General features: G+C 41.0%; 4 protein-coding genes across 22 annotated transcripts in view; 2 read left to right on the top strand and 2 right to left on the bottom strand.

Moving 5' to 3' along the window:
- Nucleotides 1-25,173, bottom strand: part of gxylt1b (glucoside xylosyltransferase 1b) — a 366,738-nt gene that overhangs the window by 163,316 nt on the left and 178,249 nt on the right. The gene's annotated exons all lie outside the window — the stretch shown is intronic.
- Nucleotides 1,673-12,431, top strand: pnpla8 (patatin-like phospholipase domain containing 8). Of its 2 annotated transcripts, none has more exons than XM_072377310.1 (10): nucleotides 1,673-1,771; nucleotides 2,928-4,023; nucleotides 5,320-5,469; nucleotides 5,590-5,741; nucleotides 6,840-6,934; nucleotides 7,072-7,243; nucleotides 7,351-7,408; nucleotides 7,613-7,807; nucleotides 10,743-10,938; nucleotides 11,050-12,431. In XM_072377310.1, the coding sequence occupies exons 2-10, from the start codon at nucleotides 3,061-3,063 to the stop codon at nucleotides 11,322-11,324; spliced, it is 2,256 nt and encodes a 751-aa protein (XP_072233411.1). In that variant the 5' UTR covers nucleotides 1,673-1,771; nucleotides 2,928-3,060; the 3' UTR covers nucleotides 11,325-12,431. The 2 variants fall into 2 exon arrangements, with proteins under 2 accessions (XP_072233411.1, XP_072233410.1); XM_072377309.1 differs by having other exon boundaries at nucleotides 7,351-7,412; nucleotides 7,617-7,807.
- akap14 (A-kinase anchoring protein 14) lies at nucleotides 2,196-2,705 on the bottom strand. Its single transcript, XM_072377348.1, has one exon. It carries the CDS (start codon nucleotides 2,703-2,705, stop codon nucleotides 2,196-2,198), a length of 510 nt encoding a protein of 169 aa, XP_072233449.1.
- Nucleotides 17,448-25,173, top strand: part of nrcama (neuronal cell adhesion molecule a) — a 58,389-nt gene continuing 50,663 nt past the window's right edge. For 12 of the 18 annotated variants that reach the window (XM_072377774.1, XM_072377782.1, XM_072377780.1 and 9 more), the window contains exon 1: nucleotides 17,450-17,661. The gene's annotated coding sequence lies outside the window, so the exon portion shown is untranslated. Of the gene's footprint in view, nucleotides 17,662-25,173 lie in introns of all 18 variants that reach the window. The other 6 variants (XM_072377781.1, XM_072377767.1, XM_072377778.1 and 3 more) reach the window with 2 other exon arrangements.

The raw sequence follows: 25,173 nt of genomic DNA, 5'->3' as shown, positions 1-25,173 counted from the left end.
TCATCTGACAGAGAACGGAACCAAAGGCAGCCGACATCCAAAGAAGAGCTTTGGGATGTCCTTCAAGAAGCCTGGAGAACTATTCCTGAAGACTCCTTAAAGAAATCACAGAAAGCTTGTCTCAGAGGGTTCAGGCTGTGTTGGAGAATAAAGGTGTCTTTCAATGTTGTTATATGCCGTATCTCCACTTCTGTCTGCACATGTCCCATTATATTGCTGCACCCATTTTCTATTTTCTTGGCAGTAGATAAAGAAATGAGGGCTGTCTCAAGATACATGTACTGTTCTATATGTATGTTTCTCATCCAGACTCTATCATATGCTTTCTATCACTTTGTAAGAGGCCATGGACATTTTAGGGCATTTGAAAGTGACTTAAACGGGACTTCACTTTGACTTCAAACTTCTTTTGGGAAAGCCACTGATAATGATTAACACCCGACTGTTACAGAAGAAACATCTTCCAGAGATGCATTCATTTGCAAAACTGCCTCTGCGCCTCTTACAGGACATTATTTTTCAAGGCGATTGATCGACACAAGTATGCATTTCATCTGTCATAATGTGTGCAATGTACTTTTGAAACCGCACCTCCGACTGTAGGGCAATTAACTTTTAACAGGTGAGTCATATGCGTGGATCTGTGAGACGGTGGAGGAATTATTGTCATTAACAAATGACACATCACTCGTTAGTTAACGTCATTTAAAACAAATAGCCCTTCAGTCGCTGAACTATCGTTCAAACCAGTCCAAATGGGTTAAGTGAGGTTATAGCACCATTCATTTACATTCATCATGTGATTTATTGTGAGCAGTCAATGACTCAATGATCACCTCAATGACTTGACTCATCTAATGAACAATATATAGGGATTGACGTATATGTGAATGCTAATTAGGATTCAGAAAGGAAGATACTTCATTGAGCATTGCAGTATTTATGAAACCAACATGGATCAGATTTTCTCTTTGGTTCTATGTTTCAAAGATGTATTTCACTGTGTGATAAGCCATGTCATCAAGAACAACAGCCCAAGTAAACAGACAATTGTCTTCTCCTATTTTTTTTGGTGTAAAATCCCTGATGTCCTCAAGCCAAGAACAATAATTGTACAAGATCTTGACATCTCAGGCGCTACATTAGACAGATTGTGTTGTTTTTTGGTCACATGAATGATTTTAAACATTGCAATTCTCACATTTTAATCATAGAATTTCTTATGAAACAGGCAATGAATGGGATATGAACAAACCCAACAATTTAATATAATTACAATACAGGAAGAAATAAAGGGAATTTTAATGTGTGTAATTGCTCCTGAAGTGGAGATTTCTAACTCAGAGTAAGATGGAAAGTCATTATGAGAGACCAGCCTTTAAATATCTTTCATTTTTTAAATGTATATACTGTATATATATATACTTTTTAATGAAGTACAATTATTACAATTAAGTAATACTTTTAAACTATCCCTGTTGTTTTGCTACATTTTCACAGATATAACAGCATTAACTTATAAACCGATGTATTTTAAATAAATCTGCCCGAAATGCCTTCAGCAATCTTAATTTAAATAGAAGCACGTTTTGGCGACATCTTGTGGTGTACTTAAAGTATTGCAAGTAGGGCACACGGCCGGAAACCACACCTTTTGCGTCACTTCCTCTCCTCTTCCTGTTTATTTTTTTTCTAACCTAGCTGGCCATCCATGTAGTACGTGCTCAACATTGAATGGAAGATTTCAGGAACTCATTTTGTGCTTCTTTAGGTAAGAGGACAGTTGATGTATGTTTTCACCACTTATAAAATTTGATAAAATATCAATAATACGTGTATTAGCAAAATTAGCAGCGATTAATGATGCTATACAGAATGTTAACAGTTCGCAATAGGCTCGTTTGTTTTGTGAGCTATTTGTTTCGCTACTTGGCTTCCTGACATCAACAGCTCGAGTTGTTATCCCTCTGTAATAAGGTCAAGTTATTTCCACTCTATAATAAGGACATAAGCAATGTCGTTTCGAGTGATATACAAGTACAAAGTCCATACAGTGGGGTTATGTAACCGTTACAACATATTTAGTACAAAGCAGACTAAGGTTGACGGATAGTTAGTTGTTTATTGTGTACCCATGTTTGCTTAGTAAATGAAGTCATCTTTCAGTAGCTCCACTGTTTTTGAAGCAAGCTGGTTTAAAGGTTCACCATGCTTCGGAGCAAAGCCTTGCTCTCAATAACATCCGCCAGCCACTTCTCCCTGAACCTAGATTTCCCGGGAGTGTGAATAAGCCTGTTTGACTCCACTATGAAGTGAACTTCTACTGGTATAGTTTGGGGCTTGTTTCTGGAAACTTCCACGGCGAAATAGACGCTGGCTGTTCCCTGAATCGGCTTCCTCGCTGTCGTGGTGCTGAAGCGGGCGCGGTAGTGGTAGATGGTGTAGTGCTCCTCCTCTGTTGAGTAGAGAAAATCTAAACTATAAAGCCAAGATGATGGGATCTCCCATGTTTGAATATAAGCCTCAATCTGCTCCTTCCCCACATGGACCGTGAAGTATTTGCAAGCGGCCCAGCGAATTGTGTCCGTCTCACTGCCAGCGGAGTTGTCCTCCTGCGTGTTCGTGCGGCGGTGCCGCTCCAGCGAGGCTTTTACAAGTAGTAAGGACTCAGCTGTATAATTCAGATCTTGTGAATATCGGTCCATCTTGGCTTTGATAGATGACGTCAAGGAACTGCCATGTAATTTTTTGAAAAATTCTAGGATCAGTTTTGTTGATTGAGGAGTTTCCATGGTTACCAAACACAGGAGAAAGTTATATGGAGCCCTCTATTGGCTTCACCATGTAACAACAAAATCCTTGAAGTCTTGTTTTAGCTTTTTCATGTTGACTCTCTTTGAAACTATTTTGTGTTTGTTCTTTTTCAGAAAAGTGGAACCCACAGCGATGTTTCAACACCGATAATGGACCTAAAGCTACAATAGCTCATGGCACAAAGCCTGACCAGAACGCTGCAATACCACCATTGTTAACACAACAATATAGTGAATCAGCAGACGCATGTCGCGGCTCAGGAGCACAATCGACAGCGTAACCAAGGCTGTAGGTAGCACAGACCTCATCTCCAAGTTCTCCCGTTTCAAGCCTGGCAATGCCACAGTTGGCAACACCCATTCTGAGAAAGTACAGGTCAAAGCCGAGACCTTGACCTCTAACATCCCAGCTGCTTCTTCACCGCCTGAAACTACTATGAAAGAAGATGAAGAAGGAGAAGGTGGGAGGACTACAGCGGAGGAGGATTCAGATACGCAGAAGCAGCAAGTTACAGAAAAGCCTTTTGTAGCCAAGAAAAAGTCCACATCTGGTTTAGCTTCGACAAATGTGTCTGGTGCCACTTCTACCTCTACTGTGGCAAAACAAACGATACAGTTGTTCCACCCATCAGCTCTGTCCACCAATATGGATGAGACCTACAAGACTCTGTCCAACCATATTAATAGTTACTTTGGCACCAACCCACAGGGAGAAGATGGAGAGAACAGACTACAGCATCATAGAGAAGGGGCTGATCCTGTTCCTGAATCTCACATCGCCGCTCTGAGAACAAGAGATCACATTCCTGTTTTGTCTCCAGTGTCAAAGAGTATTGATGCACCTGTTACCGCCCCCATCCCTTCATCTTCATCAGAAAATATCAGTCCCTCTGCAGAGACGCCCTCCTCTGAAACCGTTGCTAGTGAAAGTCCAGCTCAGTCCACCCCTGCACTTACCACCTCTCCAAAAAAAGGCTTCAACCACTATCTGTCCAACCCCGGGCCCAGCGTTCAGGCATTTGTAGGCAGCTACATTGCACCTCTAGTCCCCAAATTTAGAGGTGATTCCAAAAGAATTGCAGCTGCTGAAAAAGACAAGACAACAGTTGCCGTGGATGAGTCCACTGTGGACAAGTCAGTGGAGAAGGCTGATAGTGAGGAGGAGAAAGCTGCCAAGGCGAAGCAACAGCTGCTTAGTCAAAGGGAAAAGGTGGGATGTTACATATGACTGTAATGGCTTAGTTGTTTAGTTTAATGTGAAAAAATAATTAGAATTAATTAATTTCAGTTCCATTATAATAAGAAATTATATTGCTGCAGTATTAATCATTAATAAAGGTACGATATTGTTATAAATTGGTAACAAAATGAAATTCAAATCAGTTGTTTAATATGTAGACGTTTTAAGTGTAACAAAGGAAGGTGTGGTGGAAGTCTTTAGGGGTTGTAGACAATGGATTGGGGTGTTGTTTTTGTAGCTTGGCAACAATTTAGCTGATGGTGTTACATACAGCAATGACCGGTAACACAGGTAAAGTCTCTCAGTAGACAACTTAGACAGAAACTCACAGCCAACAGTTCTACATCTGGTTTCGCAGAGATGCTCCCTCTCAGTGACATGCCCAGGATGACACCATTTGTTCTTAACAAGCGCTTTAATCCTACTTTACTGCAACTCTTCTGTCTGCAGTCTCTGTCTGCACGTATAGTCTTAAAGCTGAGTAGAGCGGTGTTCGAGTTGTTCCTGCAGCCATTTCTCAGTGCAAGAAATAACATTGCCTTCCTGATATCTTGATCAGGGGTCCAGGTTTGTCCATTTTATCTGCCTGTGATCTCACACTTCCCTGGATGATCAAGGAAAGAAATGGTTTAAATTTCCTCCATTTTATTCCTGCATCCTACACGTCTCCTCTTCAACTCATCTTGATTTGGGGTCTTATTCCAAGTATTATTTGGGCTTTCGAAGGCTCAGTTAGCTGCTCCCAACAGGTTGACAGCTTTCCCGTTGCCATGGTTATGCCTCAGAACACATGCAGAAAATTGCCAGAGTTACCAGCAGAATCCTTCCAGCTGCACAGCATCCAAATAGCACCAAAAATAATTCAGAAATCAGGGTTTTCACAGAAAAAAGATGCAAAGACTAACATTGATTTGCTAATGTAATCAAAGACAACAATGTTATCTTCACTGATAACATCAGTCAAGTGACAGAACCTGACTTTGTAAATCATAGAAGAAAACCATTAAGCCGATGAATGAACAATCAAGAAAACAGATTTTATATTTGAGTTCTTTAAGATGTTTGAGAATGAGACTGTACACCCATGCCGTGTAATGTAAGCAACACCTCAGCTGCTTGACTTTTTCTGTCAGGCAAGCTGGGATGTAAGACAACAGAAATGATGAAATAATTTGTGTTTTGGAATATGCTTTTCAAGAGAGTTATGTCTGTTCATATTGGCATTATTTTTGCACTTTTACCTGACATTATTACTTTGTCCTGCAGATAATAGCCAGAGTGAATGTTGACAACAGGACCAGAGCGCTGGTAAAAGGCCTGCAGAAAGTCACTGATGTCAAACTCCTCACTACTCGAGTGGAAGAGCTCAGCTTTCATCTCCTGGAGTTCCCCGAGACCCGAGGTGTGGCCATCAAGGTTAGTTCATCTTCTTTTGTTGTTGTTTTAGCATATCCTGCAGCTCTTTACTGCCAGGTGGAATGAACAATTCTTAAAATCGTTTTTTCAATTAAAAGTTTGTATAATTGTGTCTTCTAGGAGAGCGTGCTGTCCTGTCTGCTGCGATTGCGCCATGCCAGTGATCTTCCTCTTCAGACTGCTGTGAGAGAAGCGCTGGCTGTGGTTGGCTACACAGACCCAGTCAAAGGCAGAGGGATTAGGGTGCTGGCCATAGATGGAGGAGGAACAAGGTGCAGCCTTTTGAAAATTCAGTAAATCAGTATTTGAATATATTTGACATATTTATTCTAAATACAACATAACAGTACTACTTATGGAAGTAAAATGAAACATTTTGAAACATTAGCAGAGCTTAGAAGAAAAGAGTGGTACTAACAGAGATTGCCTGACAACTGACAGATTGCGACTGTTCTTCTACAATTTCTTGTTAAAAACACACATCACATATTTTGAACCAAAGTGCCATCACTACATCATGTACACAGTAAATGATGAGATGGAATGTCCAGGCTTTACAGACACAGTTTCAATAATGTTTCAGTTTATACCGGTCAACAGTGTAGATAAAGCAGTAAAGTGCCACACAAAGAGAGTAAAGTAAGTCTTCACAGCTTTTCCAGATAACAGAGAAAGCGGCTTGCACGCCATGCCTGGCCTGATATACACTATCTGATACATTTGTACTTATTTCTAATGGATGTTGCTTGTTGTAATGAGGGACTCTAACTGAACTTCCTGACTTTATTATTTACCACTGTGTTTCTAAGTTCCATTGCTACATGAGGGAGCTTTGATCTCAGTCCTTGTGGCATACAGCAAACCTTAAAGCTATCCATGCACCTATTCACACAAACGATCCTTGTTTGTCAAATTGAACTGTTTTCAGCCATGCAGATCTTAAAAATGGCAATAGTCAAAGTTCAAACAGCTGATGACTTCCTGCTTCTCTGATCCTCTTCATCTTGCTGTAGATTTACAGTAATGTCTTCAGTTGTCTTCACCACTTACAAATTGAAAAGCCTGAATGGACTCTGTATTGATCCCACTGTAGCATCTAAAGGCAGGGGCTCCAGACATTCTATGTCACTACTACCAAAAAATGTGCTCTGTGGGTGAAATGAATATTTATCTAACACTGTTTGAAATGACGAAAACATCTTTAGTCTTTTAAAAATTTCATCTGTATAGCCAATAGCTAACATTAATCTGATGAGCCAGGCTTCATTTACACTAATGCAGTTCTACTGCACCAGAATAAAGGAGAAAATACTTATTTATCTGTTTGAATGCAAAAGCTGTTACATGTAAAGATTGTGACTGTGTTACAGAGGACTGCTGGCCCTGCAGACTCTCCATAAACTGCAAGAGCTGACAGGAAAACGAATCCACCAGCTCTTTGACTACATCTGCGGAGTCAGCACCGGTATGCTGCCGTCTCTCTTTAGTATCACTCTTCAGTCTGCTTGATACTCAGTGATTCTATTGGTTCAATGTCAGATAAGGATCAGTGATGATCCATCAGATTCACCCATCGTTATGTTTTCCGTTCCTTTGCAACAGGTGCCACCCTGGCCTTCATGTTGGGGATTTTTCAGATCCCCCTGGAAGAGTGCGAGGATATGTACAGAAAGCTGAGCTCGGATGTCTTCAGACAGAATGTCATTGTTGGAACTATGAAAATGGGCTGGAACCATGGTTTCTATGACAGTGAAATTTGGGAAAATATCCTCAAGTTTGTCTTTTATCTCCTCCTTTTTATAGTTTCTTCATATCCTCCCACGTTGCTTAGGTTCTCATGTATTATAGCTTATTTGTGATGGGATCTTTTGTTTTCTTTAGAGAACGGATGGGTGAGGGGCGTATGATTGAGAGCGCCAGGGACCCAAACTGTCCAAAAGTAAGTCATGTCTTATCCACTGCAGTATTCACATTATGATAATAACAGCCAGTGCTCCTATTTTATTGTTTGAGCAAGACACACTTGTTTCTGAATTGAACATCAAAGATGGGCTTGTGGTTTATGTATTATTTGGAATTTGTCCTTTGCTGTCTGCACAGCAAACCAAGGTGACTTGACAGGCGTTTCATGTTTGTCCGCTAGGTAGCGGCAGTGAGCACCATTGTGAGCAGAGGTTTGCCTCTGAAGGCATATGTGTTCAGGAACTACAGACTCATGCCTGGTGTGAGATCCCACTACCTTGGAGACTGCAAACACAAGATGTGGCAGGCGATCAGGGCGTCGTCCGCCGCCCCGGGCTACTTTCAGGAATTTGTTCTGGGAAAAGACCTTCATCAGGTACAGCATTGAACGAAGAGAGACGGTAGATGTCTTTGCTTGGTTTAGTTTTTTTTAATTAAAAACAAAGTAAATATCCAAATGGAAAATGTTTAAAAGAAAAAAGCTCATTACCAGTTCACAGAAAACAAGTGACCAGTGTGTCTTCATCAGTCTTCATCAGAAGCTGAGACATTAGAATGATGCGAGGTGAATGATCCTTCACCAGTAATGCAAGTCGACATATTATGACGCTGCATTTGCTAAGAGATCAGTACTAAGAACAGATGTGATGTATTTCACTGCAGTCTGTGTGCGCTCATCAAAAGATTTGCTTCATACTTTTAAACCCACAACTTGAAATGATCCCCTAAGTGGACCATCATCTTATGTGTCTGTAGGTTTGTTCCCCACTGATTCAGTACATGGTCTGATTATGTTTGCATCAATGTTCCCAACATATGTAATTTCAATTAGATGGCAGTGTTGCACATGGCTACACTGTTAGGCAATCGTGTGCCATTTTAGTTTTCTCACTTCACCCATTGTCAGGCTGATTAATGAGAGTGCAGAAGGTAATTGATGTTAGCATTTTTTTTTCTTCTGATGAGTCAGAGAAACTTACTGGAATAGGAGGAAAAGACAAATGACTAGTTTAAACAAGTGGAGATAAAAGACTGGAAATGAGGTAAGTTATGAGGATCTAAGCAGCATTTGTGTGTTTTATTTTGTACCAGTATGGTCTTTTAAACTACTCGTGTGTGTGTGTGTGTGCGCGCGTGTGTGTGCGTGTGTATGTGTGTGCGTGTGTGTGCGTGTGTGTGCGTGTGTGTGTGTGTGCACCATTTGGGAGCCGTCCAAATAGAGTTGTATTATTTTATGAAGTGTGACTATTAGGCCAGATATCTTTAGATGGTCTTAATGGAGAGCAATTAGGCTCAAGGCTTAGCTTCTTTTCGATAACCTACTTAAGCAAAATTAGCTTTGTCCCTCCTTCTCTCCTCTGCCATTTCCTAATGCAAGAGCACTATTCCGTGGCCCTGCATTATGCTTCAGTCAATATCTGATCCTAATCACGTAGTCTTTACAGTCTCTTTACATTTACTGACCTCACCCCCGATTATTCAAGGAAGTTAGAACTAATCCAAAAGCCCAGTAGCCGGGATTCATCAGTAATGTAACCTCTTATCAAAGTCTGTTTTTGCTTTCATGACAAAACATTTCCATTTCCGTGATCATAAAACTTGTCCGTTTTGTTTGCACATTGCTGTGTTGTTTCCAACACACTGATGATGACAGCAGACATGGAAAGATGGAGATGGATAAGTTGTGTCTGTGTTGTTGTCCACATTCCTCTCAGAGCTGTGTAGTGTCTCATCAACTGTTTGAGCTACTGTTGCCACCCAGCTATCTCACTCCTCCTCTAGTTTTCAGCCATAGCAGAGGCATTTCTCAGGGGATTGCTGCCACTGCTGGGGATCAGAACTACCATAGTATCCACACACAAACACCAGAGAGAGAGTTGCATTCACATCTCCCTCAGCTGCAGCGTTTGTTCTAGAAGTCAACTGTTATTGCATCAGCCAGCAATATGCAATGCTAGTCTCCTAATTGGATGCAGAACTTTGTCTGCATTCTGTGTGTTTAAGTGTTGATATTGGTGGCATAAGAGGTGCCACTTTTCTGAGAAGTTGCTTGAGTGTGAGAGCTGGGAAACGTCAGTGTAATTAATCCGTCTCATGAATGGAAATTGTTGTCCACTGTAATTAAAGCTTACAAGTTTGGGTTAACAGCCCTTTAACCTCTCTAAAAATGGTATGTTCTGTGGCAATGGTTCCATGAGGCCCACCATTTCACTTATTGCCAAAAAAAGCCTTTTTTTCCTCCCAGTTGTTACAAAGGTGCTGAAGCCAGTATTAGACATCCAACACTCTTTATTCCCCTATTAGCCTAGCCTTCGTGTAATGTTGCACTTGATTCATATAATAACTTCTCATACACTGCAACAAGAGTGGAGAGCCCCAGTCACCCATGGTAAGACGTGAAGCGTGCGGTACAATCAGTCTTCAACTAAACATCCATTTTCTATACCCGCTTAATCCGTCGGTCGGGCTGCAGGGGGGCTGGAGCCTATCCCAGCGGTCATCAACCGAGAGGCGGGGTACACCCTGGACAGGTCGCCAGTTCATCACAGGGCCAGTCTTCAACTAGTTAAGTTTTAAAAAAAAAGTTTCATGTTAAGAAAAAAAACCAAACAGCTATAAAAAAGATGTTACATGTCTTCAGAGTGTTCCTTTGCTTTAACAAGTCCACCCAATTTTCTTAGCCCCATCACCTGCAGAAGCATAGAAACAACCATTGTCTTGCTGAGTAAGATAATTCGCCACACTTTCAAGCTCTATGTGTCTCAGCCAGAAGTATTTCAGGGTCTGGATCAGGTCCAAACCTGGACGTGGGGAAGGACTGAAATAGAGCCACCCCCTACGTTCATTGAGGCTGGTTGTCTTCTTTCTCTGATTGTTGGCATCATTTCGCTCAGCACCTCTTTCATGAATCTGGTAACTTAATTTTGTGCAAAAAGAAAAATATGCTGACAGTCAAGATTACTACACTGAAATACAATATAAGTTATGGTTCAAGCTGAGTTTAGTGTAACCCAGCTGTTTAACACATTATATAGGTCATTTCTGACTTGTTTTAGCTGCAGGGAGCTACTGAAAACACAGCTTCTTCCTCCTTGTTTACTTCTGAATAAACAGTGATGCTTGCCAGAGCAACACATCTCTGGCCCAAAGCGGGATAGCTCCGGGACAGCCTGTCCACTCATTCACCTCATTTGCCGCCAGCAGTCTGTCACAAGTGATATATTTCAACTTTGCTTCAGCTAGAAAACCTCCTCTCTTTTGTGTATCTGATTTCCGAAGGAATCCTAAAGACATCTCTTTTCGTTTTTTAGGATGGCGGACTACTAATCAACAACCCCACCGCTTTGGCCATTCATGAGTGTAAGTGTCTGTGGCCAAACACACCTCTGCAGTGTGTGTTGTCTCTGGGCACAGGACGGTACGAAACAGCGAGCAAGAACAGCACGGCCTACACAAGTTTAAAGACCAAGCTCAGTCATGTTATCAGCAGTGCCACAGATACTGAGGGTAAGGCCACACATGTATCAGGAACTGATTCGAATCCCACACATAGGTGTTTATAGTCTGAGAAGCTATAAAAATATCTGGTCTCTTGAGTAAAAAAGCTATTTATCTCAGAGGTGCACACCATGCTGGACGCCCTCCTGCCCCCAGACACCTACTTCCGCTTCAACCCCTACATGAGCGAGGACATCCCGTTGAACGAGAGCCGCATAGAGAAGCTGAACTTCCTCAAGGGTGAAGGGGAGCGGTATCTGGAGCGCAACGAGGACAAGCTGAGGAAGGCGGCCAGCGTGCTGGGTCAGGAGAAGGGCGCCATCCAGAGACTGGCCGAGTGGGTCAAGCTCAAAGGATACATATACGAGGGTTTCCCCTTTGTGTCCAAGCTGTAAGCGTTAAACTTGGAATTGGTGTCGAGTTTTTAAGGTAAGAAGAAGACAGTGAGCTTAAAAAGACCTGATTATATTATAGTTGGGACTAGAGTATATGTTGAGGGGGGGTGGGGGGTGCAAGTTTGGTACATTTTTAGGCATCTAGGTAATTCTTTTAAATTGCAAATGTTTACATGGTGAACACTAAAAGTTTATTTATTATAATCTAAAGAATAAGACGACAGTGTTTTATAGCATATGTGATGTAATGTGTTCTTTATGGGACAGCATGTGTCTGGGATGGACACTGTAACTCAGATTAAAGGAACTTCAGTAGGTTGTTTACTCTTTATCTGGTCGCTTGGCTTATTGGGAAAAAAAGGAGGAAAAAAACCTAAAAGTTTTGGTTGGCTGGTTTATGAATGCATAAAGATGCTGATGTGTGCAACTGGACACATGTTCGTAGTATTATACAGATATGTACAATTGATGCCACACGGTTGCACTGTGGTAGTTTTCAAAACAAAAAAAATTATGTTTGCTCGCATCCTCGATAACTTGAATACATTAAGATGTAATTGATTTGTGTGATTGCACGGTGAGAACGTTAACATGACTGCCTATTAGTAGCACTGTACTTAAAGGAAAACCTTGTGCACCTTGTAAGATATCATTCTTAGCCTTTAAATGAAAGAAAATGTTAAAATATGTAAATAGATCTATGTCTATTTTATGAATCCATTTGAGTTGCTCTCTATAATGTAAAAATAAGACAAAGCAAACACTCCCCATGAACAAAATGTTTTGTCATACGTATTTGTTAACCAGCAATAGATTTAGTCCTTATTGTATAAAGCATGTCTGTTGTACGTAGAGCTGATGATGATTTGTGGCCCAGTAGCTAATATAAAGTTTTAGTTTTCAAACTTAGTCAAACCTGAACAGTCGTTGTATCATTCTCAGATTGAACACACTTATTACAAGGTGCTGTGATTTCTCCCAACTTCATTGCTTAATAGAAAACAGAAAGATCCAAAAATGTCATGGAATAATAAAAATTGATGCCAGTTCTCCTTTTGACCTCTTGCCTCTTTGAAGTTTAGCCCTCAATAAAATCTGTGGAATGTACGTCAGGTTGAAGTTCTTTTGTATTCTGCTGCTATGCTCAGATCACAAGGAGACTCACAATGGAGTTGTCACCCAAGAATGCCAAGTGTCTTCCTATGATGAATTGCTTTTTTTCCAGCTGCAGACACTGATTTTATGCTTTATTGTTTTGATCCCTTTGAATGTCCACTTGAATTCCATGGAATCACTCCTCCCTGTCTTACTGAACAATATGCCAACAAGAGTCCTACCAACAAGCCTCCACAACGGTGACAGATGTCATAAAACACGAGACTTTCACTTGACTGACGCCTGAGGTCTCCATGTTGGTTTGACTTATAGATTGATGAGTCTTTTTTTTCGCCCCATTACCAGCATGAACTTCACCATGGCTTCGCCGTCTAATTTATGGCTGTGTTGCCTCTGCTAGGCCTTTTTCTGGAAAGGTCTTTTCAGTGGGTAAACACTGACACGGGGGTGACAGTTCCTACAAGAGTGTTGACATTGAAAGCTGGCAGCTCCAGCATCTTCTTTATAACAAGGTTCTTATGTGAAAGTTTACTGCTGCTGAAAACCTGGGATCAGGGCTGTTGCTGTTCCAGATTGCAGGTTACATACGGTCGTGTGAAAATGGTTTCAGTTCTAAGCTTTTACGTAAAAGGACATTATAAGATCATTAGATCCTTAGCAGGTCTTAAAAGCAGGTAAAGAGTCTAAAACTTTGCCCAAGCATTGCACGTTCTGACCTTGGGGTGAACTTGATTGGATATCTGCTCCCGGGGAAGATGGGGAACTGTCTTGAATGTTTTTCCACTTATGAATCTTTCTCACTGCAGAACGATGGACTCCAAACAGTTTGGAAATGGCCTTATGATCCTTCGCAGCAGCAACAGTTGCTTCTCTAAGATCGTTGTTGATGTCTTTCTAACACTTGACATCGTGTTAACACAAACTTCCAGAACAACAAACTGACAAAACGTCTGCTTTTTTGGAGGTGCTCCCACTTGCTGATGATCAGTTTGTCAAGTGCATTGGATGAGCAGCATCTGGATGCTGCTTTCCCTCTTAATTACCATGGAAACGTGAAGAACAGAAAGTTTTCCACATACTGCTTCTGCATTTTGACTTAGTTTTTGTTCAATGAGTAATGGCATTGCGAAATATGTTGTGTGTTGCTGTTCATCTGAACTCGTATTAACCTCATTTCAATATCTGGAAAGGATTCTATATCTTTTTTTCCATGATAAATCCTGGACCTGACAAATTAGAATGGCCTAATGAGTGGAAATGATCTGTGAGCTGGGTCATGTTTATCCCGAGCGCTAAAATAAACCCAGAAGCCTTTAAAAGCCTGAAACTTCCCTCCAGTCAGTCAGAACTGAGGAGGCGTCTTGAATAGGAGGTGAAACATCTTCAAGAAGCAGAAATAAACTCAGCTGCCTTGATTTAAACACTGAGCTATCACTAACAACAAATGTCTTCAGTCTACAGATGTTTATGGTTATGTATTATACCGATCATGTGATTAAAAAGTAACAGTAATTGTGACTTTTTGGGGGCTTTTTGCTACCCCTTCAGTAAAAAATCTAATGAAATATTGAGGGGAAAGATGTTTTATCACACATTAAAACTGACTTTTTATCAACAGAGTACCTTTCCCCAAACAGATGCGAAAAGTCAGCCATGCTTCCAATAACTAAAAACTTTTGCCTTGTGTTTTTGTCGCCTGGCTTTTGAAACTTGCATCACAAGGTGTGACAACTTGGGAAGCAGTGATTGAATTGTTTCTTAAATGTGAAACAGCACAACATATATGTCTGCTGCCAGGATGTGTGGCAACGTGTGGAAGTCAAGACAGACAAATGAGCTGAACATGACAGGAACATGTTCTGGTGATGTTCCTGTTTGCAATTTTGCAGAGTGTGTAAGGCCACAGTATCACAGAGGTAAAGTCTGCCAGACAGTGTTTACATGAAGAGGTGGAGTTTATATTTATAGTTCATACTACTGCACCATTAGCTGCTGGTTGTGGCAGGAGCTGTCCTCCTCAAGCACAATTGGATTGTGTGGTCCTATTAGGCGTGGGTAAAAAAAACGATTCAGCAATGCATCGCGATTCTTTTCCCTGCAATTCAATATCAATTCAGCAATCTTCTGAATCGATTCAAGCCCCTGGCTCGCTGTGAGCAACACCCTTGTGTGATTTGCGCTGTATGGACAGGGGCTGCACTAAACCAAACCATAACAATATGGCGACCGGAGTGAGTAGCAGAGTAGCAGCAGCGTTAAGTCAGCGCCTTCAAACCTGAAAGCAGACGTGTGGATTAATTTTGTATTCTCGTGTAAACCTGGAACACAGGAAACTGATAAAAGTAAGGTGTTGTGCAAACTTTGCCAGGCGGTTCTGAAATACTGTAGCAACATGACAAACCTGCAAAACCACCATGCAGACGTTCTGCAACAACCCATTTCTAAATCCGCAGATTCAAAACAAACGCAACTCGACAGATCCTACAAACTGGCGCCAGATTCTGTCCGCGCATAACATCGATTGATATCAAATCAAATCGTGACCTAAAGAATTGAAATCAAATCATGAGATTTTTAACAATACCCAGCCCTAGGTCCTATGGTGTTCCCTAGCAACCATTATAGTTTCCTTCTTATTTACAATATTCTCAATGTATGCACGCCCACGTTTGCCTAATATTTTCCCTGATCTGGCATAAAACATTTAATGAATTCGGGCTGGTTTATTTTGCTTTGTTTCAGCCGTGGGATCACGCTACACACACATATTCTTGCATAACAGGAGCCACCGCTAAACATGTTATCACAATCTGAGTTTACAGTAGCTCCAGTCATGCAAGAGAGCCAAAGCAGAAGTCCCTCCGGGGTTAGAAGTGTCCGTCAGGGATGTGCAGGAATAAAAAGGAGAGCAAAGTGATGCATTTTTGACACTTTTCTTGTGAATTCTCGTCCCAGTAGTTGCTTTCTTTGAACCCGGCCATCTAGGATCGGAGTGTCAGAAAGCTCATACCCAACCATTAGAGGAAGTGTTTATCAGTGTTTATGAGACAAAGTTCAGAGAGCTGTTGTGTAAACAATAACAGCAGGGGGTCACATGCCTGGTTAGTGTCTGAGACATTGTCTTGCCGTAATGTATCCTCACTTGTGTAAACTGGTTTTGATATAAACAACTCCCCAGTAAAGATCTGGATTAGATAAATGATAGTGGAAATGTGTGGTGAGATGAAAGCACTCTTATACCCAGATGGTCTCCTCGTTGAGCCAGAAGCATTTTACACTGTGGTGCGGCTCTCCACAGATCTCTGCCAGGCGGTTGGAGCACCTGTGCACACAAACATCCTATTTGGCCTGTGACAAAGTCAGACGACTCTACTTGTGGCCACCGTTCCAACGTCTGTGCAATGTAATGTCAAATCTTCTCACCCAACTGAAACATGTTTATACTCTTAGTCATTCCCTTAAAGAGCACTTGAGTGTTTAAATCAGGGAGCTGGTGCCAATTTCTTTTTGGTCTGTTAGGGCATGGACATGTACAGACACACCAGCATATTTTTATCTTGAGTAATGCCATGTTTTGTGCAAAGAACTTTTATTTTGTTGCATCTTGTCGTCGTCCCCCCCCCCCCCCCCCCATTACTTGTATTAAAGGCGCATCACTCAGTGGTGAAGGCTAATGCCCATTACTGCATATATGGGAAATATGTAGCCCTTTTTTCACATAGTTCTGATAACCCGAACGTGCCAAACATTGGAAAGTCACAGGGATAAACACAAAGCTCAATGCTACCAAGCTCAAAAAGCTATGGAGAAATAGCCAAATAATGTGAGACTGGCAGCCTGGAGATAACCAGTATTGATGGATGCTGTGTTAATGATAATCTTGACTCATGTGGGACACGCTTGGTCTGTTCCTGACTTGTATTGAGTGATGTGGGATGGGTGAGAGGTGTCCATGCACAGCTGTCATGTTAGAAAAACTGATGTTTAATCCATCCTCCAATAAAGGACGGTCCAGTGTTTCCCTAGATTGAGAATTCAATCTACTCTTATTATGGCCACTCCTTTGATATTTCTGGGTAATTTCACTCAGTTGGGAACAATCCCAAGCAAAAAGGACTAAAGAATGAACAATAATAGCAGTGGGAAATTGCTGCCACTCAGCAGTTTCTGACCAACTAGTTGACCAAGGAGAGCACTCTGCACCTTTCTGGAAGAGAGTCTTAAAAGGACAGGAACTTAAACAAAGTGTTTCAGACAGAGGATGACAAGAGGTGCAACAGCAGTGATGAATATCAGAATTAAAACATTAAAACGTGTGACCTTGTGATAGGAAAGAAATAAATAAATAACAACCCTCTACTGCTCTACTGGGATATTGTTCATTTCAGGCATCTGTTGTCTGCAGGTCCCGCTGTAGCCGCCCGGTAAAAAGGGGGTCGCTGCTGTTTCGATTCTTTTTTTTTTTACACCGGATTGGAAGCAACTGAGAGATACACTAAACAGACAGATGTCTCACTCTGACATTTCTTTCACTGAACGTGTTGAAAAGACTATATATATATTCAGTGTGAAGCTTGGGTATGCTACATTTCCAGAGTCTGACATGGTGAGTTAATCGATCAGCTGTCAGCATCTGTGTTCAGATATATGCATGTATGAGATCTGAGAGACCTGAGAGACTCTTAATTACACCCAGACTTGCCTTGTAAACCTACTGATTCACATCAGTATACCGCTATCAAGATAATGAAAGCAAGTAGGCCACACATATTTAGTTCTGTATATGCAAAGAGAACCACTCTGGAAAAACCTTGCACGGATGCCGCTATAGAATCTCGGTGCAGTTGCGGCTCCATTTTCAGTCATTTTAAAACCGAACAAGCTAAATTCAGGTGTGTTAATGCTGACACTGTTTGCACAAAGATAGAGGATCAAAAAATATATAAATTTATTTATTTATTTTTTTTTAAAGACGACTGCGGGTGAGTATGTGCTCCACTCGCAGGCATAGACGATCTTCGTCACTGCTGGTTTTGACAGCGGCGGGGGAGCTGGTGAGGGTAGCGGGCGGATCGGTGGACCACAGCTTGCTGTTGCAGCGGCTGAGGGGGGACGCACACACCAGCCGGGCACTGTCCCTCCGACACACATCATCATTTTCAGCAGCATCCACACTCAGCCTCTGACGGGGGAGGAAACAGCAGCCGGTCTGCAGAAAACGGTGAGTGTGAGCATTTATTTTTATTTGTTCCGTTTCAGATTTTGATGACTGCTTTTCCCCCTATTGTCCTGAGTATCATAATGAGAATAATGGTGCAGTGAGTGTGCCAGCTCGGGGCTTTTCTTTTGCGACAGTATCCCAGAAGGAAAATGACTGTGTAGAGCGATCAGGTGCAAGTGCTGTGACAATATGGAGGCGCCCAACGCCGATTGTCGTTTTTTTTGTTTTATTTTATTTTTTTATCTGGATGTCCTCTGAGCATCAAAGTAGACCATTGCAGTCTGTGCACCGCACGCATTGCATCTTGAGGAGCTACCATCAAAGCAACCAGAGGGAGGGAGAGCAATGTGTTGATGGGCTGTTGTAGGATACTGAATGGATTTTTTTTTCTCCTTCAGTGGTGCAGCAGGGTTCGTGCTGCCGGCCGGTGCAGACAGGCCCCGCAAAGCTGAGCGGATTATTTGATGTCTGCAAGTGATGCTGGCAGCTGTAGCTCTGCTCCTCTCAGTGTCATTTTAAGTGTTTTCACTTAAACAAAGATAGGAAAGCCAGCACGACCTTGTTGTCACGTAAGATACGAGATTTGGAGATGTAGAGCGGAGCAGAGGCCCATTCTGCACTCAGCGACTCTCTGATCATTTAATCTTCCATATGATAAGAATCAGGCTTTTTATGAGGGGAATATTTCTGATATTTAGTGTGTTTGGACACAAAGACTGAAAGATAAGGCAGATAATACAATATGATTTCTTAAAAAACTTCTGTTGATTCCTGTTCATGATTTTACATGATTCTGCCTAATTATAACGTTTTTTTCCTTCTGTATACTTCTCATTTCCATTTAGAAACATGAAGGGTTTTAATTTTAAAATGTCCAATTTATCAACAGGGTCAGGCTTGCTCATAATCCATGACTCCAGTCCATTGCAATCACAAGTTTGAACAGCTTTCAAAAGCCTTTGGAAAGATTCCAAATCCAAACCTTACACAAATATACAACACTTACAGATCTAGTTTGGTTTCTCTAAAGTACATCACACCTGAGTGTAAAGTCATCCATGTGAGGGAACTGAACTATTGTGATGATAATAAGGACGGTGTTGTGTGTCCTTGACTGTGAAGCTTAGAGTGTTTGTTTTGTCGTGCAGTGTTAATATATGTAGTCTGCTGTTATTTTAAGACACTGTGATGTGATATGACAGGATGCTGGGCTCGCTCTGAAACTACACTGTAAGCCTCCTTTTTGACACATAACAACTCAGCAGGCTTCAGCTGTTCAGTTGTATGAAAAACTGCCCGACTTCTGCTTTGATAAAGGTGCTAATCAAACACTATCAAACACTCTTAATTCTTATGATGCAGTACCGGTGTTCTTGTTTCTCACACATTGCTTCTGCTTTTTGACTTCATTTTAATTTAGTTGTTTTTGGCTTAGTTTGAAATAAATACCATTGTGTAATATCTGAAGTGGTGTTTATGACACCTGGTAAGGTCCAGAAGAGTTGCCATTTTACCATTATAGCCTGATAGAATTTAAAGAGTGAAAATGTGTGTATCTGTTTTTTTCTTCTTCCACATGACTGTATTTTGAAAGATCCTGTCAGCATTTATAATACTTCTGTATTGTGGAATATATAATTTAAGCAGACACTGCACAGAAGCTCTCTGCAGTTGTGGGATTATCTGCCAATCACAGCTCATTGTTGGAGACAGAATGAACAAAGACAGACCAGACATTAAAATAGATTGTAATTTAAGAAAATACCAGAGCCTTTTGTGTCCCCTACTGAAACGATTTTGCAATATTCAATCAGCATTTGTTTCATAGTAGTGCTCTGGAACACAGAAATGCTATAATGGAGGAGGCCTTTTCATTGAAACCATTTTAACAAGCCACACTGGGAAAATCACAGGTAAAAAACTGAAGTGAACTAATAGCATAGCTCCATTAAGACTCCTGAGTCCTCGAGTGGAGGCAATGGTATGTTAGTGATATCTGTGCTACCATGACTGGAGAAAAGTTCTTTAAGAGGCTGAAAACACCTAAAACTAAATCTTCAGAGTGCACATCCTCCACCAAAGCCAATGACGTATTTCTAAATTTGAACCAAAGTTATTCCAATTCACACCAAAATTGAATGCATCCTTCTATTTCCTTTTATCCAACTTCACAGAGTTCAGGCAAACTGTTACTTCTCTCTAACAGCCAGTCAAATGGTAGAGATCACATACCCCCATATTGGTTCTCACCTTGTTGGAGCAATAATGCTGAACATCTGCTTTGTTAGACACCATCATTTATTTCAGTTGGCTTCTGTTGTCATTACTTAGCAAGAAAGAGAGTCATTCTCCTAAATCTAATTTTGAAAATAGATATACGCTGTTGTCGTGTGGCAGGAACATGTGCTGTGTGTTGGCACCGCAGGTCATCACGACCTCTGTTGCTGAGCTTTTCTTCTCATGAGACATCAGACGACGTGGCTTCTGTCTCCTGTGACAACTCCCCCTGGACTGCCAGCGATGAGCCATTACTCATAGCAGATGCAATGTCACCATCACTCTACTAGCTTTCCTGCTTGTCCACGGCCCATTAAACGGGAAGCCGGGTGATGTAGCTGACGGTCAATTTAGATGCATTCTCATTTTGTCCTCAGTTTCTATAAGTGATGTCATAATCTCGAGACAAGAGTGATGCATAATATTGCTTTCAGGCTCTTCCAGGATCAGGGTTGAGGTCAGCTTCCAGATATTTCACAGAGTCAGTGCGGCAGCCTTCATTCTCTAAAACCTTAGCATCGTTGAAAATAGCTTTAAGAATGTTAAAATGCAAATACCCGATTCATACTGCATATTAGTGTTCTTATCAGTTTAAATAATAATAATAATAATAATAATAATAATGATAATACATTTTATTTGTAGTGCCCTTTACATCGCAAGATCTCAAAGGGCTTATGTTACAAAAGTTTATGTAGTTGGCTGGAGAGGTATTGGATTGCAGGCCACAGCCACTGTGATAAATGTAAAATCACGTTGGGTTTTTTGAGGCAGTGCATACAAAAGGAAAACTGTGGTTTGGGTTCTCAGACCTTGCAGGCACTGCCACAGCGAGGAAACATGGCCGTTTTTGTTAAATTCATCCCCAGAGGTTAATAAGCTCATTCCCTATATAAGCAGTCATCATTAAAGTATGCAGATGCGCATTTTAATGAACTCATTAATACAGTGGCCCTGAGGGCCAAAACACAAAACTGGGCAAAAGCTCCTAAAATACAACAACAAAGCAGAAGATGCACCATTTGTAACAGAATCGTTGCAAGTTTGTGTCTGTTTAGATATGATAATTCGTCGCTCACTTTACAGGGACTGTTTTGGAATTTGCAGTCAAGTGAGCACAATTATCATCATAGATTCTCACGCGCTTTGGGTTAATAGCGCCCTGCAGCCATGACGGTGGTCTTGGGGATGAGAGGTGCATAAACACCCTGGCTGTGTCCTTTGGCCCGCAGCTGAACATGTTTGGATGGCTGTTTTCATTACAGCAATGGGGCACACTAAATTAGCATGACTGGCTGAAGATTGATGAATTGGAAAATGGGGACACTGTTATTTTTCCTTGTCTTCTGCACAGGACAGATGTTTTTTTATTGCTTTTTTTCCCTTTTTGAAAGAGTATGTTCTTGTGAGATGATTGGAGGGACTTGGCTTTGCTCAGTGCAGTGAAGGCAATAAGTAAATCCCACCATCCTGGTGCTTCTCTGTACATCTGTAGTTCATGTTACTTTGACTATACAGGCGCTGTAAGTTTGCTACACACAGTGCAAAAGTAATAGATTTTACTGTTTTGACATTTAATGGTTTCCAAGAAGAAAGGAAGAGAAAAAAGATAGGAAGAGAGTTAGACAAAAGGAAAGCAGAGGAGGAATAATAAGACAATATATTGGACCTGATTTAAGAGCAGTGGAAATAATAGGAAGGGAAAAAATACAGCTTTAATATAGAGTGAGGAAGAATGAAGAAAATCACAGTGTGGTCTGTAGTTGTGCTGCCAAGACATATATACAGTAGAGTGAAGACTAATAAAAGAAGACTTGGCTCATCAGTCCTGAACTGCTTGGATACACATATGGTCATACTTTTATTTCTTTAAATGCAGACAGCTACAATGACACAAGAAGTGTGCATTAAAGTAAAAAAAATCACCTCTTACACGCCAGCAGAAGGTTTGAGTTTGGTCGTACGCTGCAGATGAGTTGTTTTTGTGGATCAGGTGGGCAACAGATGGGACAGCAGAGGAGCTGCCAGACTGGTGGTAGCTGTCACTTGCTGAGTGTAGAAGCATATCAGCATATCTGGCTGATTTCATTTTATGTGCTGAGACACGCAGGCAAAAATCATCTGCCTTCACTGCAGTTACATCCCAGGTTGGTTTGCTGCGATTATCAGTGCGACGCAGCAGATGAGTCCAACTACGTTTGAAACCACTTACAGCTGAAGCAAATGCTTCATACACTATTGCAGATGCAGGTCTGTTTGTTAAAAATTGCCAGTATGGCATGAACTTTTAACAGTCAGTCAAGAATCGTAAACTATGAAACCCTCTACATTTGGTTTATTTCAAGGACACATGGGAGACACAGAATGGATACAAAGTAATGACCATAAATAATACAAAACACATTGTAAACAGAATATACGACGACACAGTGAGATGGAATCTGACCGAAATGTGACAGTATCCCACCAAAATGTAAACATCCTCAAATATTGCAAGAAGAAAATGTATTTTCTAAAATGTGGCACATTTATACCCACACAAACGAAGAATAATGACACCTAAAATTATCTAAAAAGATGATAATTAAGACATAGATAGCTACAAAGAGTTGATAAAGACTGAAACACTAAAACACAAAAGGTGCAAACAGGACATACACTGACACAATGAGATGGAAATGAAAACATCCTCAAAATCTGCAGTTAAATAGTTTTATTAGCTTAAAAGATGTGACATGACTGCAAACAAATGTAAGTCTAAATAAGACACAAAATTAGCACAGATGGTGAAATAACAGAAACCAGACCACAAAACAACCATAAAGTGATGTAAAATAACCCAAATTTTTTTCAAAATGGCAAAAAACATAAAAAAGAAACGACAAAACAAAGCTACTTAATTTGCAATATAACACAACAACCTTAAAAGGAAGCAAAATTGCACAAAATGACCACATAGACATGCTAAGAAATAAGCAAATGTCCAAATAAAGAAACCACAAAACTATGAATAGTTGCAACATTCTTCTAAACGGACTCAAAATTAGAGGAGAAAAGCAGCCAAATTTGGGCCGTTAACATATGGACTAAATGGGACAAAGCAGTTATAAAGAGGGAGAAGGAGCCACAACATATTCCAAATGTAGCACAAAATTACCTCAAAAAATGCAACAAAGTTATACAAAATGCACCAAATAATATGCAAACGAGTGGAATGAGTAATATAGTATTAAAAAAAAGCAATCTTAAAGATAATTCTTGCATGACATCTACCAAATCAAACGGTGGTCACACACCAGTCACAAAACGAATCTGAATTTTCAGCAGCTGTTTGGGTCCCATTCAGTTTGTGGGCGTTTTGATCCTCATAAAGACACATGGGGGGCCCTTCGCTTATCTTTGCCAAGGGGCCAGTTGTTGTCAAACCTTCTGTGGGGCTGTGCTGTATACCCTCTTCTTTTTAAACCAGTTTCATGGAAACAGATTCAAATCCCAGCAGTGGGCGCTTAATTCATTGTACAGCAGACTGAGAAACAATCCACCAGAATCTTTGTCACAGCTCTAAAATGATTAGTGATTTAGGTCAAAGAAGCCATTAAAGAGTTCCTCTTATCACACCAAACATCCAGTTGGTTCAAGGAACCAGCATCACACGAGGCCACCAGCCTTAACGATGATTATTAAAGATGGTTTTACAGGCTCTAATTCAATCTGTCAGCTTTTACAGATTTGTTTACTTTGTATATGCCCAAAGGGGACTGAATCATTTTCTGTATGTATGAGATAAAACTTTCTTTCTTTCAAAGAAAAAGAAGAGATTAGTTTGGTGGAAATTTTATCTTAAGGCCTTCACACATGATTTGTGGAGTGTGTAATTATGTATGACTTTTGATCTGCCTTGGCCAGAGCAGGCAGTGTTCATGCCACACCTACAGAGGACCCTAATTGTGCTGTCTCATACACCCCTGGTTGTGATTCCAGCCCCAGTTACTGAAGGGACACTTTATGTTGAGCAGCTGGGAATATGCTAATAATATGCTGCTGATAAGGGGTTGGAAAAGCAGCTTCAGTTTGACGGACCCTGCACATGTCCTCAGTCCTACTTGTCTGACCCCGGAGAGAAGGCTGTTCTGAGGCCAGCCCACCTTCAATAAAAGTCCTCCGCTTGAACAGAAAGAATGTCTTTGTAGAAGAAGATAAACTGTACAGTCGGCAGATGAGGAGGACGAAGAACAGAAGCGGTTCTCAGGGTGGAGAAGCCATCCATCAGCTTAAGATGAGTCTGTTAACTGATAAACCAATTAAAGACAGACAGACTGTTCTGTTTATGAGACTTGAGGGGGGACAAAACAAAGGCATCTGTCCCCTTAAACATCCACGACTCCTTGTTTATTCCAACTTTTGATTTAATTTGAACTGAAAGGGCTGCAAGCTGACATGCAAACAGTGCAGTGCAGGGTGAGCGGAAACCCCCGTTCAGTTTGAAATGGCTCAAATCGTTCATTGTAATCACAGTAACACACTTAATCAGCAGATTAGTACAGAGACTGACAGTAAATACAAATGACTCAGTAAATGTGCTTTCAGCTTGTTTTTTTTCATGTGAACTGACCAGTTGCTGACCAGGCTATATGACTTACGGGAAGAATAAGTGCCCTCTTTTTTATTCCTACTCAGCATCATTTCATGCATCTGGATGTCATTCCTTATTTGAATCAGTAGCATCTCCCATCAGTGATAATGTCACACCCCGTCACTTCAGTTGCTTTGTCTCCACCATCTCCTTCACCCTTGGAACTGCTGACCTGGCTGTCTTTTTGGCTTTCAGATACCCTGTTGTCCTTTCAGAGCCAGGCTGTGTTTACTCACCTTGGCTTTTGGCTAACTGGCATAATGTCTCCTTGCATTGCTGTCTTAGCACTTTAGTTTATTACAGTTTGACACGAGATGTGAGTCAACTCCACCTTGATAGAGGGTGTTTCTGTCCTGAGAGCATTCCTTTGTAGGTTTGTACATCAAAATAAATACATCTTATGTTTATTATGTGGGGCTTAATTCTGCCTGAGTTAATTATTCTCAGCATAATTCCTTTCCGCATCAGTTGGCAATCGTTTTTCCTTCTGTGACTCTGTGGTTTGTACTGATCAAAGGGAAGAGTAGACTGTGATCAGGCTGGTTTCTCCTACGTTAGCTGCTATCTCTCAAGCACTCTTTCATATCTTGATCTCTTTTCTG

The sequence above is a fragment of the Leuresthes tenuis genome, unplaced genomic scaffold, assembly GCF_036924035.1.
Source record: "Leuresthes tenuis unplaced genomic scaffold, fLeuTen1.0.hap1 SCAF_23, whole genome shotgun sequence".
Classification (NCBI taxonomy): Eukaryota; Metazoa; Chordata; class Actinopteri; order Atheriniformes; family Atherinopsidae; genus Leuresthes; species Leuresthes tenuis.
Note: the sequence above shows the minus strand (reverse complement) of the source record. Positions and strands in the feature narration are given on the sequence as shown.